The following is a 20628-nucleotide window of genomic DNA, read 5'->3' on the forward strand; positions in this document are numbered from 1 at the left end:
CCTACAGACCAGGGTCCCTAACGCCCTACAGACCAGGGTCCCTAACGCCCTACAGACCAGGGTCCCTAACGCCCTACAGACCAGGGTCCCTACAGACCAGGGTCCCTACAGACCAGGGTCCCTACAGACCAGGGTCCCTAACGCCCTACAGACCAGGGTCCCTACAGACCAGGGTCCCTAACGCCCTACAGACCAGGGTCCCTAACGCCCTACAGACCAGGGTCCCTAACGCCCTACAGACCAGGGTCCCTAACGCCCTACAGACCAGGGTCCCTACAGACCAGGGTCCCTAACACCCTACAGACCAGGGTCCCTAACGCCCTACAGACCAGGGTCCCTAACGCCCTACAGACCAGGGTCCCTAACGCCCTACAGACCAGGGTCCCTACAGACCAGGGTCCCTAACGCCCTACAGACCAGGGTCCCTAACGCCCTACAGACCAGGGTCCCTAACGCCCTACAGACCAGAGTCCCTAACGCCCTACAGACCAGGGTCCCTAACGCCCTACAGACCAGGGTCCCTACAGACCAGGGTCCCTACAGACCAGGGTCCCTAACGCCCTACAGTCCAGGGTCCCTAACGCCCTACAGACCAGGGTCCCTAACGCCCTACAGACCAGGGTCCCTACAGACCAGGGTCCCTACAGACCAGGGTCCCTACAGACCAGGGTCCCTAACGCCCTACAGACCAGGGTCCCTACAGACCAGGGTCCCTAACGCCCTACAGACCAGGGTCCCTAACGCCCTACAGACCAGGGTCCCTAGAGACTAGGGTCCCTAACGCCCTACAGACCAGGGTCCCTACAGACCAGGGTCCCTACAGACCAGGGTCCCCAAAGCCCTACAGACCAGGGTCCCTAACGCCCTACAGACCAGGGTCCCTACAGACCAGGGTCCCTAACCCCCTACAGACCAGGGTCCCTAACGCCCTACAGACCAGGGTCCCTAACGCCCTACAGACCAGGGTCCCTACAGACCAGGGTCCCTACAGACCAGGGTCCCTAACGCCCTACAGACCAGGGCCCCTACAGACCAGGGCCCCTACAGACCAGGGTCCCTAACACCCTACAGACCAGGGTCCCTACAGACCAGGGTCCCTACAGACCAGGGCCCCTACAGACCAGGGTCCCTAACGCCCTACAGACCAGGGTCCCTAACGCCCTACAGACCAGGGTCCCTAACGCCCTACAGACCAGGGTCCCTAACGCCCCACAGACCAGGGTCCCTACAGACCAGGGTCCCTACAGACCAGGGTCCCTAACACCCTACAGACCAGGGTCCCTACAGACCAGGGTCCCTACAGACCAGGGTCCCTAACGCCCTACAGACCAGGGTCCCTACAGACCAGGGTCCCTACAGACCAGGGTCCCTAACGCCCTACAGACCAGGGTCCCTACAGACCAGGGTCCCTAACGCCCTACAGCCCAGGGTCCCTAACGCCCTACAGACCAGGGTCCCTAACACCCTACAGACCAGGGTCCCTAACGCCCTACAGACCAGGGTCCCTACAGACCAGGGTCCCTAACGCCCTACAGACCAGGGTCCCTAACGCCCTACAGACCAGGGTCCCTAACGCCCTACAGACCAGGGTCCCTAACGCCCTACAGACCAGGGTCCCTAACGCCCTACAGACCAGGGTCCCTACAGACCAGGGTCCCTACAGACCAGGGTCCCTACAGACCAGGGTCCCTACAGACCAGGGTCCCTAACGCCCTACAGACCAGGGTCCCTAACGCCCTACAGACCAGGGTCCCTACAGACCAGGGTCCCTACAGACCAGGGTCCCTACAGACCAGGGTCCCTAACGCCCTACAGACCAGGGTCCCTACAGACCAGGGTCCCTAACACCCTACAGACCAGGGTCCTTACAGACCAGGGTCCCTACAGACCAGGGTCCCTAACGCCCTACAGACCAGGGTCCCTACAGACCAGGGTCCCTAACGCCCTACAGACCAGGGTCCCTAACGCCCTACAGACCAGGATCCCTAACGCCCTACAGACCAGGGTCCCTAACGCCCTACAGACCAGGGTCCCTACAGACCAGGGTCCCTAACACCCTACAGACCAGGGTCCCTACAGACCAGGGTCCCTAACGCCCTACAGGCCAGGGTCCCTAACGCCCTACAGACCAGGGTCCCTACAGACCAGGGTCCCTACAGACAAGGGTCCCTAACGCCCTACAAACCAGGGTCCCTACAGACCAGGGTCCCTAACACCCTACAGACCTGGGTCCCTACAGACCAGGGTCCCTACAGACCAGGGTCCCTAACACCCTACAGACCAGGGTCCCTAACACCCTACAGACCAGGGTCCCTACAGACCAGGGTCCCTAACGCCCTACAGACCAGGGTCCCTACAGACCAGGGACCCTAACGCCCTACAGACCAGGGTCCCTACAGACCAGGGTCCCTACAGACCAGGGTCCCTACAGACCAGGGTCCCTACAGACCAGGGTCCCTAACACCCTACAGACCAGGGTCCCTACAGACCAGGGTCCCTACAGACCAGGGTCCCTAACGCCCTACAGACCAGGGTCCCTACAGACCAGGGTCCCTACAGACCAGGGTCCCTAACACCCTACAGACCAGGGTCCCTACAGACCAGGGTCCCTACAGACCAGGGTCCCTACAGACCAGGGTCCCTACAGACAAGGGTCCCTAACAACCTACAGACCAGGGTCCCTAACGCCCTACAGACCAGGGTCCCTAACGCCCTACAGACCAGGGTCCCTAACGCCCTACAGACCAGGGTCCCTAACGCCCTACAGACCAGGGTCCCTACAGACCAGGGTCCCTAACGCCCTACAGACCAGGGTCCCTAACGCCCTACAGACCAGGGTCCCTACAGACCAGGGTCCCTAACGCCCTACAGACCAGGGTCCCTAACGCCCTACAGACCAGGGTCCCTAACGCCCTACAGACCAGGGTCCCTAACACCCTACAGACCAGGGTCCCTACAGACCAGGGTCCCTACAGACCAGGGTCCCTACAGACCAGGGTCCCTACAGACCAGGGTCCCTAACGCCCTACAGACCAGGGTCCCTAACGCCCTACAGACCAGGGTCCCTAACGCCCTACAGACCAGGGTCCCTAACGCCCTACAGACCAGGGTCCCTACAGACCAGGGTCCCTACAGACCAGGGTCCCTACAGACCAGGGTCCCTAACGCCCTACAGACCAGGGTCCCTACAGACCAGGGTCCCTAACACCCTACAGACCAGGGTCCCTAACGCCCTACAGACCAGGGTCCCTAACGCCCTACAGACCAGGGTCCCTAACGCCCTACAGACCAGGGTCCCTAACGCCCTACAGACCAGGGTCCCTAACGCCCTACAGACCAGGGTCCCTACAGACCAGGGTCCCTAACACCCTACAGACCAGGGTCCCTAACGCCCTACAGACCAGGGTCCCTAACGCCCTACAGACCAGGGTCCCTACAGACCAGGGTCCCTACAGACCAGGGTCCCTAACACCCTACAGACCAGGGTCCCTACAGACCAGGGTCCCTACAGACCAGGGTCCCTACAGACCAGGGTCCCTACAGACCAGGGTCCCTAACGCCCTACAGACCAGGGTTTATAACACCCTACAGACCAGGGTCCCTACAGACCAGGGTTTTATAACACCCTACAGACCAGGGTCCCTACAGACCAGGGTCCCTACAGACCAGGGTCCCTACAGACCAGGGTCCCTAACGCCCTACAGACCAGGGTCCCTACAGACCAGGGTCCCTACAGACCAGGGTCCCTAACACCCTACAGACCAGGGTCCCTACAGACCAGGGTCCCTAACGCCCTACAGACCAGGGTCCCTACAGACCAGGGTCCCTAACACCCTACAGACCAGGGTCCCTAACACCCTACAGACCAGGGTCCCTAACACCCTACAGACCAGGGTCCCTAACGCCCTACAGACCAGGGTCCCTACAGACCAGGGTCCCTACAGACCAGGGTCCCTAACGCCCTACAGACCAGGGTCCCTAACGCCCTACAGACCAGGGTCCCTACAGACCAGGGTCCCTACAGACCAGGGTCCCTAACGCCCTACAGACCAGGGTCCCTAACGCCCTACAGACCAGGGTCCCTAACGCCCTACAGACCAGGGTCCCTAACACCCTACAGACCAGGGTCCCTACAGACCAGGGTCCCTACAGACCAGGGTCCCTAACGCCCTACAGACCAGGGTCCCTACAGACCAGGGTCCCTACAGACCAGGGTACCTAACACCCTACAGACCAGGGTCCCTACAGACCAGGGTCCCTACAGACCAGGGTCCCTAACACCCTACAGACCAGGGTCCCTAACACCCTACAGACCAGGGTCCCTAACGCCCTACAGACCAGGGTCCCTACAGACCAGGGTCCCTACAGACCAGGGTCCCTAACGCCCTACAGACCAGGGTCCCTACAGACCAGGGTCCCTACAGACCAGGGTCCCTACAGACCAGGGTCCCTAACGCCCTACAGACCAGGGTCCCTAACGCCCTACAGACCAGGGTCCCTAACGCCCTACAGACCAGGGTCCCTACAGACCAGGGTCCCTAACACCCTACAGACCAGGGTCCCTAACGCCCTACAGACCAGGGTCCCTACAGACCAGGGTCCCTACAGACCAGGGTCCCTAACACCCTACAGACCAGGGTCCCTACAGACCAGGGTCCCTACAGACCAGGGTCCCTACAGACCAGGGTCCCTAACGCCCTACAGACCAGGGTTTATAACACCCTACAGACCAGGGTCCCTACAGACCAGGGTCCCTACAGACCAGGGTTTTATAACACCCTACAGACCAGGGTCCCTACAGACCAGGGTCCCTACAGACCAGGGTCCCTAACACCCTACAGACCAGGGTCCCTAACACCCTACAGACCAGGGTCCCTACAGACCAGGGTCCCTAACGCCCTACAGACCAGGGTCCCTACAGACCAGGGTCCCTAACACCCTACAGACCAGGGTCCCTAACGCCCTACAGACCAGGGTCCCTACAGACCAGGGTCCCTAACACCCTACAGACCAGGGTCCCTAACACCCTACAGACCAGGGTCCCTACAGACCAGGGTCCCTACAGACCAGGGTCCCTAACGCCCTACAGACCAGGGTCCCTAACACCCTACAGACCAGGGTCCCTACAGACCAGGGTCCCTACAGACCAGGGTCCCTACAGACCAGGGTCCCTAACACCCTACAGACCAGGGTCCCTAACGCCCTACAGACCAGGGTCCCTAACGCCCTACAGACCAGGGTCCCTAACGCCCTACAGACCAGGGTTTATAACACCCTACAGACCCTTTTATTTGGCTTCAGAGGAGGAGAGGAGGAAGAAGAGAGGGACTCACAAGGTTCTCGGTGACGATGCCGTCGCTGGCAGCGAAGAAAGCTAAGATGTGAGAGATGAAGTGTTTCTCATCAGGCTTCAAGTTGTCCCAGTGTGCCAGGTCCTTAGATAGATCCACCTGCAGCACAGACAGTTACAGACAGTTCAACCACACATCAACCACACATCAACCACACATCAACCACCTACATTAAACCGTGCTTTGTATTTTAAGTGAGTGAGACTGTGTGTTGTATGTAGCATATTGCCTTGCTCTCCTGACATTAGGCTTTACAAACCACACATCGACCTAGCAAGCAACAGCCTTCACTCAGTTTTCACACATTCAAAATGAGGGAGTATTGTTTTATGTATTCTGAGGACTGCCTTACTCCTTTTCGGGGAATAGGCAGCGTTTGGAATTCAAGTGAATTATCCCCCCACCTCTTCCACTGTCCAGAAGGAGGCCTGGGCCTGTTTGTACATCCTCCAGATGTCAGGGTACTGGATTGGGAAGATGACAAAACGCCTGGGGTTGTCTCTGAGTAAGGGTTCATCCTCTATGCTGCTGTGCTGCTGGGCTGCGTCTTTATGGCTGTTCTGTACGAAACAAGACCCCAGCTTCTTCATCTTACAGCATACAGTCACCTAAACATCAACTCAAATATATTTGATTACGTTTTAGGATGGTAGGCTTATCTGAGATACAGATGGCAAACAAATACGCCTTCAAATTGTGCTACCACTGGTTGGAGAATATTGATGAGTCCGTAGTCGTTGAAACAGCTGATCTAGCCAGTGGTGGAGGTCTATGTTTTTAGGTGAGGTATTGCAACAAAAAAACAACGGAAATGACATCATTTCCTCAAAGTTTGTACCGACAGACGTAGCCAATTGAATAGCCCATCATTCTAGAATATGCATAGAGAAATGCGTCCTCCAATTACAACGTCTACCTATGCCCACACACAGGCTATTGTCTAAACCCTAGTTAAATAAAGGTTAAAGAAAATAAAGAAACATTTATATTTTGAATACCCTCAAACACCAAGTTAGGCATACGTATTTTAAAAACAGGTCATCACTGTCAATGGGGAATGGTCATTCTCCACGTGTCGCTCTACACCAGTCATTCTCCACGTGTCGCTCTGTACCAGTCATTCTCCACGTGTCGCTCTGTACCAGTCATTCTCCACGTGTCGCTCTGTACCAGTCATTCTCCATGTGTCGCTCTGTACCAGTCATTCTCCACGTGTCGCTCTGTACCAGTCATTCTCCACGTGTCGCTCTGTACCAGTCATTCTCCATGTGTCGCTCTGTACCAGTCATTCTCCACGTGTCGCTCTGTACCAGTCATTCTCCACGTGTCGCTCTGTACCAGTCATTCTCCACGTGTCGCTCTGTACCAGTCATTCTCCACGTGTCGCTCTGTACCAGTCATTCTCCACGTGTCGCTCTGTACCAGTCATTCTCCACGTGTCGCTCTGTACCAGTCATTCTCCATGTGTCGCTCTATACTAGTCATTTGATCTAAATTATTTTAATGGGAATTTAGATATTCTTGTATTGCTGTTTGATGAGTGAATTAACGCAGATGGTGTTAAACTATTAGCCTTTCTGTATTTTGTTTCAATCAAAGTCTATATCCTGTCTAGTGGTGAGTAATAGGTCTACGACTACGTGGTATACTGTGGCTATAGACTAATAGACCTACGACTACGAGGTATACTGTGGCTATAGACTAATAGGCCTACGACTACGTGGTATACTGTGGCTATAGACTAATAGGCCTACGACTACGTGGTATACTGTGGCTATAGACTAATAGGCCTACGACTACGTGGTATACTGTGGCTATAAACTAATAGGCCTACGACTACGTGGTATACTGTGGCTATAAACTAATAGGCCTACGACTACGTGGTATACTGTGGCTATAAACTAATAGGCCTACGACTACGTGGTATACTGTGGCTATAAACTAATAGGCCTACAACTACGTGGTATACTGTGGCTATAGACTAATAGGCCTACGACTACGTGGTATACTGTGGCTATAAACTAATAGGCCTACGACTACGTGGTATACTGTGGCTATAAACTAATAGGCCTACGACTACGTGGTATACTGTGGCTATAAACTAATAGGCCTACGACTACGTGGTATACTGTGGCTATAAACTAATAGGCCTACGACTACGTGGTATACTGTGGCTATAAACTAATAGGCCTACGACTACGTGGTATACTGTGGCTATAAACTAATAGGCCTACAACTACGTGGTATACTGTGGCTATAGACTAATAGGCCTACGACTACGTGGTATACTGTGGCTATAGACTAATAGGCCTACGACTACGTGGTATACTGTGGCTATAGACTAATAGGCCTACAACTACGTGGTATACTGTGGCTATAGACTAATAGGCCTACGACTACGTGGTATACTGTGGCTATAGACTAATAGGCCTACGACTACGTGGTATACTGTGGCTATACTCTAATACGCCTACGACTATGAGGTATACTGTGGCTATTTGTAGGCTATAGACTAATGTAAATACAGTACCAGTCAAAAGTAGAACACCTACTCATTCAAGGGTTTTTCTTTATATTTCCTATTTTCTACATTGTAAAATAATAATGAAGACATCAAAACTATGAAATAACACATATGGAATTATGCAGTAACCAAAAAAAGTGTTAAACAAATCAAAATATATTTTATGAGATTCTTCAAAGTAACCACCTTTTGCCTTGATGACAGCTTTGCACACTCTTGGCATTCTCTCAACCAGTTTATACCAAACTTTCCAGTTAGTTAACTTGACTTCAGTGAGTTCAAGACTTCGCAGTTCCAAGTTAAGATGTTCTGAGCGCAGCTTTATTGACAGCATGGCCAATGTCGGATGTTTATCAATTTAACTAGGAAAAGAACCACTTAATCCCAGATCAGGGAACCTCACAGCCACTGATTCCTTCCAAACCACTCATTGTTGAATTTGCGATTTCCAACTTGTCGTGTAACGTTTATGTCCAATAGCCGATGAGCACCGATACATTTGATCTATTTGACAAGGATTAAAAAGGATTTTCCAGTAGATTGTCAACTTGATTCATGATGATGACTGCTAGCTAATATTTAGGAAGTATGATGTTGACATGATCAGTCCAATCAAAGCTACTGTAGATATAATGTGATTTGACGTAATTTTATCTGTGGCCAATGACCTTGAGCCTTCTTGGATGGGCACTTCTAATGTAACTCTATGGCAGCACCCAAGGGGCTATACATTTTCTAGCTCTACCCTTAGACTTGGCAGTGAAGTAGTGTCCCCATGAGTGACAGAACACTGAGCCAATCACGGCGCAACGCTCCTTATTGTCTGCTGGCTGCCCCACAACAGAAAGCACTGAGCTGAAACACCTGCATTTTGGAGCTGCCTTAAGAAAACAAAAAGAGACCATGTTTGTATGCAGCTTCATTAACTCAGTGATATATACATTATTTTTTTTATTATTATTTTTTTTTTTTACATTGTTTGCAAACTTATTTGTGACACGTATTAATGACAAAATAACATGCAAAACAGGTGTGGCCGATGTGAAATGGCTAGCTAGTTAGCGGTGAGGCGCGATAATAGTGTTTCAATCGGTGACGTCCCTCGCTCTGAGACCTAGAAGTAGTTGTTCCCCGTCGCGGCTTTTGTGGCGCGATGGGTAACGATGCTTCGTGAGTGACTGTGGTTGATGTGTGCAGAGGATCCCTGGTTCGAGCCCAGGTAGTGGCGAGGAGAGGGACGGAAGCTATACTGTTACACAGGCAAGCCTTTTTTGCAAAAAATGTGGGTCTCAGAACAGGTGGGGGCTGTTCACCTGCCCTGAATGACTAGTCGCCACTGGTCCTGGGAAAATGGTGTCGCCTTCACCAAGTGGTCACATAATTCTGGGTTACACTGCACAAGAGGGGTCTGTGGAGGTTTATGGACATCCTCAAGGCAGACACACAAATGTTTTTCCAACGGTCTGATTGGCCGAAGTAGTCAGGACCGAACTCTGCAGTGCGCACAGCCTAATAGTTCATCATTCTCGCCACTGTCAGAGAGAAGACCGTGACGAAACCACCATTTATTTACCTACCTCTAGGCTGCTATACATATTTGGTTTGACATTCTAGTTTCATATAATTGTAGTGGTAATTAAATAACATTTATTTAGAATGTATCTGAATTAATTTTCCAGAAATAGTTTTACCAGCTCCATGTATTGTCGAGTCAAATAGAAAATAGTGAGGGTACGCCGTTCCACCGCGCTCCGGCAGCAACCCCATACACCATTTTCTGTTTCATAACGTCGGTGAAAACACACGGACGACACTGCAGTTCTTAGATCAAATAGCAGCAACATTATATTTGACATCAATAAATAAGTTGTCTGCTATTATAAATGACATCTTGGTAACATGTTCTTTGTGATGGCAGTCTTTCTCGACCACATTTACATTTAGATCAACAATCAACGCCGCAATATTGCAGCAATGTGTCACGGTCGTTCGCCAAGGTGCCTGCCCTGAATACTGCTTAAGGTTTTGATTGTTCCATACTGTTTAGCGGACTAAACTACATACATCTCAGCTCTCAGTTGTTGATACGTTGTTGCAGTTGTAGCGGTGTTTGTTTCTAAGGTTACACAAGCTCACACACTAAGCTATTTAAAGTGGCATAGTAATAACGTTACAACTATACACAATGAAGAAGAAAAATAAGCATTTCGACAGGTTTACATTGTTGTTACCTGGTAATCCTTGGACTCTGTGAGTACATTCGTTAGATTTGAGCAGTCCATTTCGTGAACAACCAACAGTAAAGCAGCGAAGTGGCTCCTGCTCGAGTTCCCGGTGTTGTCTTTGGTCTGGTCACAGCGTTTCTCAACCCAGAGGCGTAACATCGCGAGAAGTGCCGGGAACAGACCAGGTCGGGGTTTCGGGTTCCACAAGTCAGTGAGAAACGTTACATGTTTTTCTTTAGATCTACATTTTCTCCAAATCTAAACGCACAACCTAGATTTGAGTCAATGTCTACAGTAGTTGAACATGTTACTACTCCAACCCCGTGAAAGTGACAAACTGACACGTTTTCATTTTCGTAAAAAACAACTTTATATCGAAGGAGTGCCTTTGATTTAACGCTCATTTCGACCAAGATAAGAGGAAGAGATAAGAATCCCAGCAAGAAATAAATGGCGTAACTCTGCCGGCAGGCGTCGACCAATCGCGTTCCCGTTGTCATGCTGCTAAACTAATCGTTAAGCAATACCTTCTAAACGTCAAGATATTGTAATTTATTTTACCTTTATTTAACTAGGCAAGTCAGTTAAGAACAAATTCTTATTTTCAATGACGGCCAAGGAATAGTGGGTTAACTGCCTTGTTCAGGGGCAGAACGACAGATTTTTACCTTGTCAGCTTGGGGATTCGAACTTACAACCTTTCGGTTACTGGCCTTGCCGCCCCATGAATGAAACAATGCAGGGAGCAGGTGTCGAACCTCGATCTTTTAGCCCGAAGCCCAGGGTCGTTACACTATGTTACCACGTTCACTTCCTAGTCAGAAATAGGTAACTCTGAAATATTCGACTTGATAATTGGTTGTAGTTACAAACATGCCGTTTTCAACCATTTAGCAAGTCAGAGTTACTTAGTTCCGACTAGCATGTGAATGCCGCATGAATCGAGAAACCTCTATTTTCCTCGATAGTATGCAATGACACTATTTCAAAACAATACGATACAGAGAACATGTTAATTATCTCGGAAAATAAGTGTAATGTTGTTACTTCTTGTTCACGTTCATGCTAATGTTGGGGTTTTGAGCTAGAATTCACTCTAATTCATTCCTTGGAGTGATCTCCTTGTCCCAGAATCGTCAAGCATGCACCGCGCGGCCCATTGACGACGCATGGGCAACGCACACAACCGGCGTTAAGAAGCCAATGAAGTTTACCATCTCCTCAAAATAATCTCTACGTTAGACCCGATGACTTATTTCTGCGCATGCGTTTATCTAGCCAACGTCACCAGAGGTCGGTCGGCGTCTTATTTCCCCGTGCACCTTATTTGCGGCAGTATTATGTAATGACAATGCAAGTTGCTCTCTCTCCGGAGCTCAACATTTGTTTTAATATCCTTTTCTGATTGACTGAAAATTGATATCGAAAATGTACTACACAGTAAGGATTGGACTCTTTAATCTTTCCTGCAAATAGGCCTACCTATGAGAACTATATACCTAAACTAGATAACTATAGGCCTGTCTACCCATGATAACTATAAGTCTACCCATGATAACTATAAGTCTACCCATGATAACTATAAGTCTACCCATGATAACTATAAGTCTACCCATGATAACTATAAGTCTACCCATGATAACTATAAGTCTACCTATAAGTCTACCCATGATAACTATAAGTCTACCCATGATAACTATAGGCCTACCCATGATAACTATAGGCCTACCCATGATAACTATAGGCCTACCCATGATAACTATAGGCCTACCCATGATAACTATAGGCCTACCCATGATAACTATAGGCCTACCCATGTTAACTATAGGCCTACCCATGTTAACTATAGGCCTACCCATGTTAACTATAGGCCTACCCATGTTAACTATAGGCCTACCCATGTTAACTATAGGCCTACCCATGTTAACTATAGGCCTACCCATGTTAACTATAGGCCTACCCATGTTAACTATAGGCCTACCCATGTTAACTATAGGCCTACCCATGTTAACTATAGGCCTACCCATGTTAACTATAGGCCTACCCATGATAACTATAGGCCTACCCATGATAACTATAGGCCTACCCATGATAACTATAGGCCTACCCATGATAACTATAGGCCTACCCATGATAACTATAGGCCTACCCATGATAACTATAGGCCTACCCATGATAACTATAGGCCTACCCATGATAACTATAGGCCTACCCATGATAACTATAGGCCTACCCATGATAACTATAGGCCTACCCATGATAACTATAGGCCTACCCATGATAACTATAGGCCTACCCATGATAACTATAGGCCTACCCATGATAACTATAGGCCTACCCATGATAACTATAGGCCTACCCATGATAACTATAGGCCTACCCATGATAACTATAGGCCTACCCATGATAACTATAGGCCTACCCATGATAACTATAGGCCTACCCATGATAACTATAGGCCTACCCATGTTAACTATAGGCCTACCCATGTTAACTATAGGCCTACCCATGTTAACTATAGGCCTACCCATGTTAACTATAGGCCTACCCATGTTAACTATAGGCCTACCCATGTTAACTATAGGCCTACCCATGTTAACTATAGGCCTACCCATGTTAACTATAGGCCTACCCATGTTAACTATAGGCCTACCCATGTTAACTATAGGCCTACCCATGTTAACTATAGGCCTACCCATGTTAACTATAGGCCTACCCATGATAACTATAGGCCTACCCATGATAACTATAGGCCTACCCATGATAACTATAGGCCTACCCATGATAACTATAGGCCTACCCATGATAACTATAGGCCTACCCATGATAACTATAGGCCTACCCATGATAACTATAGGCCTACCCATGATAACTATAGGCCTACCCATGATAACTATAGGCCTACCCATGATAACTATAGGCCTACCCATGATAACTATAGGCCTACCCATGATAACTATAGGCCTACCCATGATAACTATAGGCCTACCCATGATAACTATAGGCCTACCCATGATAACTATAGGCCTACCCATGATAACTATAGGCCTACCCATGATAACTATAGGCCTACCCATGATAACTATAGGCCTACCCATGATAACTATAGGCCTACCCATGATAACTATAGGCCTACCCATGATAACTATAGGCCTACCCATGATAACTACAGGCCTGTCTACCCATGATAACTACAGGCCTGTCTACCCATGATAACTATAGGCCTGTCTACCCATGATAACTATAGGCCTACCCATGATAACTATAGGCTTACCCATGATAACTATAGGCCTGTCTACCCATGATAACTATAGGCTTACCCATGATAACTATAGGCTTACCCATGATAACTATAGGCCTACCTATGAGAACTATATACCTAAACTAGATAACTATAGGCCTACCCATGATACCTGTAGGCCTACCCATGATACCTGTAGGCCTACCCATGATAACTATAGGCCTACCCATGATAACTATAGGCCTACCCATGATAACTATAGGCCTACCCATGATAACTATAGGCCTACCCATGATAACTATAGGCCTACCCATGATAACTATAGGCCTACCCATGATAACTATAGGCCTACCCATGATAACTATAGGCCTACCCATGATAACTATAGGCCTACCCATGATAACTATAGGTCTACCCATGATAACTATAGGTCTACCCATGATAACTATAGGCCTACCCATGATAACTATAGGCCTGTCTACCCATAATAACTATAGGTCTACCCATGATAACTACAGGCCTGTCTACCCATGACAACTACAGGCCTGTCTACCCATGACAACTACAGGCCTGTCTACCCATGATAACTACAGGCCTGTCTACCCATGATAACTACAGGCCTGTCTACCCATGATAACTATAGGCCTGTCTACCCATGATAACTATAGGCCTGTCTACCCATGATAACTATAGGCCTGTCTACCCATGATAACTATAGGCCTGTCTACCCATGATAACTATAGGCCTGTCTACCCATGATAACTATAGGCCTGTCTACCCATGATAACTATAGGCCTGTCTACCCATGATAACTATAGGCCTGTCTACCCATGATAACTATAGGCCTGTCTACCCATGATAACTATAGGCCTGTCTACCCATGATAACTATAGGCCTGTCTACCCATGATAACTATAGGCCTGTCTACCCATGATAACTATAGGCCTGTCTACCCATGATAACTATAGGCCTACCCATGATAACTATAAGTCTACCCATGATAACTATAGGCCTACCCATGATAACTATAGGCCTACCCATGATAACTATAGGCCTACCCATGATAACTATAGGCCTACCCATGATAACTATAGGCCTACCCATGATAACTATAGGCCTACCCATGATAACTATAGGCCTACCCATGATAACTATAGGCCTACCCATGATAACTATAGGCCTACCCATGATAACTATAGGCCTACCCATGATAACTATAGGCCTACCCATGATAACTATAGGCCTACCCATGATAACTATAGGCCTACCCATGATAACTATAGGCCTACCCATAATAACTATAGGTCTACCCATGATAACTACAGGCCTGTCTACCCATGATAACTACAGGCCTGTCTACCCATGATAACTACAGGCCTGTCTACCCATGATAACTACAGGCCTGTCTACCCATGATAACTACAGGCCTGTCTACCCATGATAACTATAGGCCTGTCTACCCATGATAACTATAGGCCTGTCTACCCATGATAACTATAGGCCTGTCTACCCATGATAACTATAGGCCTGTCTACCCATGATAACTATAGGCCTGTCTACCCATGATAACTATAGGCCTGTCTACCCATGATAACTATAGGCCTGTCTACCCATGATAACTATAGGCCTGTCTACCCATGATAACTATAGGCCTGTCTACCCATGATAACTATAGGCCTGTCTACCCATGATAACTATAGGCCTGTCTACCCATGATAACTATAGGCCTACCCATGATAACTATAAGTCTACCCATGATAACTATAAGTCTACCCATGATAACTATATGCCTACCCATGATAACTATATGCCTACCCATGATAACTATAGGCCTACCCATGATAACTATAGGCCTACCCATGATAACTATAGGCCTACCCATGATAACTATAGGCCTGTCTACCCATGATAACTATAGGTCTACCCATGATAACTATAGGTCTACCCATGATAACTACAGGCCTGTCTACCCATGATAACTATAGGCCTGTCTACCCATGATAACTATAGGCCTGTCTACCCATGATAACTATAGGCCTGTCTACCCATGATAACTATAGGCCTGTCTACCCATGATAACTATAGGTCTACCCATGATAACTATAGGCCTACCCATGATAACTATAGGCCTACCCATGATAACTATAGGCCTACCCATGATAACTATAGGCCTACCCATGATAACTATAGGCCTACCCATGATAACTATAGGCTTACTCATGATAACTATAGGCCTACCCATGATAACTATAGGCTTACCCATGATAACTATAGGCCTACCCATGATAACTATAGGCCTACCCATGATAACTATAGGCCTACCCATGATAACTATAGGCTTACCCATGACAACTATAGGCCTACCCATGATAACTATAGGCCTACCCATTATAACTATAGGCCTACCCATGAAAACTATAGGCTTACCCATGACAACTATAGGCCTACCCATGATAACTATAGGCCTACCCATGATAACTATAGGCCTACCCATGATAACTATAGGCCTACCCATGATAACTATAGGCTTACCCATGATAACTATAGGCCTGTCTACCCATGATAACTATAGGCTTACCCATGATAACTATAGGCTTACCCATGATAACTATAGGCCTACCTATGAGAACTATATACCTAAACTAGATAACTATAGGCCTACCCATGATACCTGTAGGCCTACCCATGATAACTATAGGCCTACCCATGATAACTATAGGCCTACCCATGATAACTATAGGCCTACCCATGATAACTATAGGCCTACCCATGATAACTATAGGCCTACCCATGATAACTATAGGTCTACCCATGATAACTACAGGCCTGTCTACCCATGATAACTACAGGCCTGTCTACCCATGATAACTATAGGCCTGTCTACCCATGATAACTATAGGCCTGTCTACCCATGATAACTATAGGCCTGTCTACCCATGATAACTATAGGCCTGTCTACCCATGATAACTATAGGTCTACCCATGATAACTATAGGCCTACCCATGATAACTATAGGCCTACCCATGATAACTATAGGCCTACCCATGATAACTATAGGCCTACCCATGATAACTATAGGCTTACTCATGATAACTATAGGCCTACCCATGATAACTATAGGCTTACCCATGATAACTATAGGCCTACCCATGATAACTATAGGCCTACCCATGATAACTATAGGCTTACCCATGACAACTATAGGCCTACCCATGATAACTATAGGCCTACCCATTATAACTATAGGCCTACCCATGAAAACTATAGGCTTACCCATGACAACTATAGGCCTACCCATGATAACTATAGGCCTACCCATGATAACTATAGGCCTACCCATGATAACTATAGGCCTACCCATGATAACTATAGGCTTACCCATGATAACTATAGGCCTGTCTACCCATGATAACTATAGGCTTACCCATGATAACTATAGGCTTACCCATGATAACTATAGGCCTACCTATGAGAACTATATACCTAAACTAGATAACTATAGGCCTACCCATGATACCTGTAGGCCTACCCATGATAACTATAGGCCTACCCATGATAACTATAGGCCTACCCATGATAACTATAGGCCTACCCATGATAACTATAGGCCTACCCATGATAACTATAGGCCTACCCATGATAACTATAGGCCTACCCATGATAACTATAGGCCTACCCATGATAACTATAGGTCTACCCATGATAACTATAGGCCTACCCATAATAACTATAGGTCTACCCATGATAACTACAGGCCTGTCTACCCATGATAACTACAGGCCTGTCTACCCATGATAACTATAGGCCTGTCTACCCATGATAACTATAGGCCTGTCTACCCATGATAACTATAGGCCTGTCTACCCATGATAACTATAGGCCTGTCTACCCATGATAACTATAGGCCTGTCTACCCATGATAACTATAGGCCTGTCTACCCATGATAACTATAGGCCTGTCTACCCATGATAACTATAGGCCTGTCTACCCATGATAACTATAGGCCTGTCTACCCATGATAACTATAGGCCTGTCTACCCATGATAACTATAGGCCTGTCTACCCATGATAACTATAGGCCTGTCTACCCATGATAACTATAGGCCTGTCTACCCATGATAACTATAGGCCTGTCTACCCATGATAACTATAGGCCTGTCTACCCATGATAACTATAGGCCTGTCTACCCATGATAACTATAGGCCTGTCTACCCATGATAACTATAGGCCTGTCTACCCATGATAACTATAGGCCTGTCTACCCATGATAACTATAGGCCTGTCTACCCATGATAACTATAGGCCTGTCTACCCATGATAACTATAGGCCTACCCATGATAACTATAGGCCTGTCTACCCATGATAACTATAGGCCTGCCTACCCATGATAACTATAAGTCTACCCATGATAACTATAGGCCTACCCATGATAACTATAGGCCTACCCATGATAACTATAGGCCTACCCATGATAACTATAGGCCTACCCATGATAACTATAGGCCTACCTATGAGAACTATATACCTAAACTAGATAACTATAGGCCTACCCATGATACCTGTAGGCCTACCCATGATAACTATAGGCCTACCCATGATAACTATAGGCCTACCCATGATAACTATAGGCTTACTCATGATAACTATAGGCCTACCCATGGTAACTATAGGCCTACCCATGATAACTATAGGCCTACCCATGATAACTATAGGTCTACCCATGATAACTATAGGCCTACCCATGATAACTATAGGCCTACCCATGATAACTATAGGCCTGTCTACCCATGATAACTATAGGTCTACCCATGATAACTACAGGCCTGTCTACCCATGATAACTATAGGCCTGTCTACCCATGATAACTATAGGCCTGTCTACCCATGATAACTATAGGCCTGTCTACCCATGATAACTATAGGCCTGTCTACCCATGATAACTATAGGTCTACCCATGATAACTATAGGTCTACCCATGATAACTATAGGCCTACCCATGATAACTATAGGCCTAACAATGAAAACTATAGGCCTACCCATGAAAACTATAGGCCTACCCATGATAACTATAGGCTTACCCATGACAACTATAGGCCTACCCATGATAACTATAGGCCTACCCATGAAAACTATAGGCTTACCCATGACAACTATAGGCCTACCCATGATAACTATAGGCCTACCCATGATAACTATAGGCCTACCCATGATAACTATAGGCCTACCCATGATAACTATAGGCCTACCCATGATAACTATAGGCCTACCCATGATAACTATAGGCCTACCCATGATAACTATAGGCCTACCCATGATAACTATAGGCCTACCCATGAAAACTATAGGCTTACCCATGATAACTAAAGATAACTATGAGCTCTACCACTGACATTTCCTCATATGAACTCTTGGCTACGTCAAGATGAGAAGCAGGTTCTTTATCCTCAAAAAGAGTGTACATTTTGCATATTAAATTGGCAGTCTGAGTGTCTTTTCTGAGCAGTTTCCTCATTGAAAATCTCCACGTTAGGTTTTGAACCTGAGTCTCATTCCCATTCTCTGTTTGTACAAATGTGTTTAATTTCACCTTGTCACTAGCAATAGAACGTATAAATGTGTCACAGTCATACAGTTATGATAGTCCAGCATCGTTGCAGTCTTTCAAGTAGTTGGCTTCTTAACTAAACCCCTGCTAATAATCTGTATTTGGCTCCTCCATTAGCGCAAGGCAAGAATTCATGAAAGTCGTGTATGGAATGAAGTTTTATTTCACACCAGGTTAAGCAAACATATTTTTAAGGTGTATTAAAATCAGTGAATGAAATTATATTGTTTTGGAATTAATTTTAAAAAACAGGATTAAATAGAGGCATTAGAAGAACAAAGTATTACCAGCAGTAATAATCAACAGTCCCCCTGAAAACCAGAACATATTTGGTTCGTTAAAACACAACGGTTACGGGACTCTTCTGTAGGTAGTAACCTGGTACTGGTTTTTTAAAAATGAATCGAAGTACAGAGGTAGTTCTGTGCCAACAAAAAAAAGGGTTGTTAAATGTGTAAAACAATATATTTCCAGAGCTTTCTTATATCCTAGATATAGGACAGACAATTAAATCTGATTATATATTTTTTTACTGTGTTTTTCCATGTATGAATGTGTTAGTTAATGTGTCTTTATGTGCTATAGTAGTAAAGCCCAGATTCAAAATGTTACCAAATAAACACAGAACCAGTCAGCAGTTTGGACACATCTTTTCATTCAGAGGTTCTCTATTTTTCCTATTTTCTACATTGTAGAATAATAATGAAGACATCAAAACTATGAAATAACACATATGGAATCATGTAGTAACCAAAAAAAAGGTGTTAAACAAATCAAAATAGATTCTGAGATTCTTCAAAGTAGCCACCCTTTGCCTTGATGACAGCTTTGCACTCTTGGCATTCTCTCAACCAGCTTCATGAGGTAGTCACCTGGAATGCTTTTCAATTATTAACAGGTGTGCCTTGTTAAAAGTTCATTTGTGGAACTTCTTTCCTTCTTAGTGCGTTTGAGCCAATCAGTTGTGTTGTGACAAGGTAGGGGTGGTATACAGAAGATAGCCCTATTTGGTAAAAGACCAAGTCCATATTATGGCAAGAACAGCTCAAATATGCAAAAAGAAAACAGTCATCATTACTTTTAGACATGAAGGTCAGTCAATGTGGAAAATTTCAAGAACTTTTAAAGTTTCTTCAAGTGCAGTCGCAAAAACCATCAAGCACTATGATGAAACTGGCTCTCATGAGGACCGCCACAGGAAAGGAAGATCCAGAGTTACCTCTGCTGCAGAGGATAAGTTCATTAGTTACCAGCCTCAGAAACTGCAGCCCAAATAAATGATTCACAAGAGTTCAAGTAACAGACGACGCAACATCAACTGTTCAGAGGAGACTGCGTGAATCAGGAGTTCATGGTCAAATTGCTGCAAAGAAACCACTACTAAAGGACACCAATAATAAGAAGAGACTTGCTTGGGCAAAGAAACACGAACAATGGACATTAGACCAGTGAAAATGTGTCCTTTGATCTGATGAGTCCATATGTGAGATTTTTGGTTCCAACCGCCGTGTCTTTGTGAGATGCAGAGTAGGTGAATGGACGATCGCCGCATGTGTGGTTCCCACCGTGAAGCATGGAGGAGGAGGTGTGGTTCCCACCGTGAAGCATGGAGGAGGAGGTGTGGTTCCCACCGTGAAGCATGGAGGAGGAGGTGTGGTTCCCACCGTGAAGCATGGAG

At 47.0% G+C, this 20628-nt stretch overlaps 1 protein-coding gene across 4 annotated transcripts in view; it reads right to left on the minus strand.

Moving 5' to 3' along the window:
• rrm2b (ribonucleotide reductase M2 b) overlaps positions 1-10274 on the minus strand; it is a 55040-nt gene extending 44766 nt beyond the window's left edge. The window contains exons 1-3 of one of the 4 annotated variants that reach the window (XM_055893193.1): positions 10107-10274; positions 5756-5911; positions 5334-5450 (exon numbers count right to left, since the gene is read on the minus strand). In XM_055893193.1, coding sequence (XP_055749168.1) covers positions 5334-5450; positions 5756-5911; positions 10107-10259 — 426 coding nt within the window. In that variant the 5' untranslated portion in view covers positions 10260-10274. Of the gene's footprint in view, positions 1-5333; positions 5451-5755; positions 5960-10106 lie in introns of all 4 variants that reach the window. The other 3 variants (XM_055893192.1, XM_055893191.1, XM_055893194.1) reach the window with 3 other exon arrangements.
• Between the last annotated feature and the right edge of the window lie 10354 nt (positions 10275-20628).

Source organism: Salvelinus fontinalis, chromosome 32 (genome assembly GCF_029448725.1).
Source record: "Salvelinus fontinalis isolate EN_2023a chromosome 32, ASM2944872v1, whole genome shotgun sequence".
Classification (NCBI taxonomy): Eukaryota; Metazoa; Chordata; class Actinopteri; order Salmoniformes; family Salmonidae; genus Salvelinus; species Salvelinus fontinalis.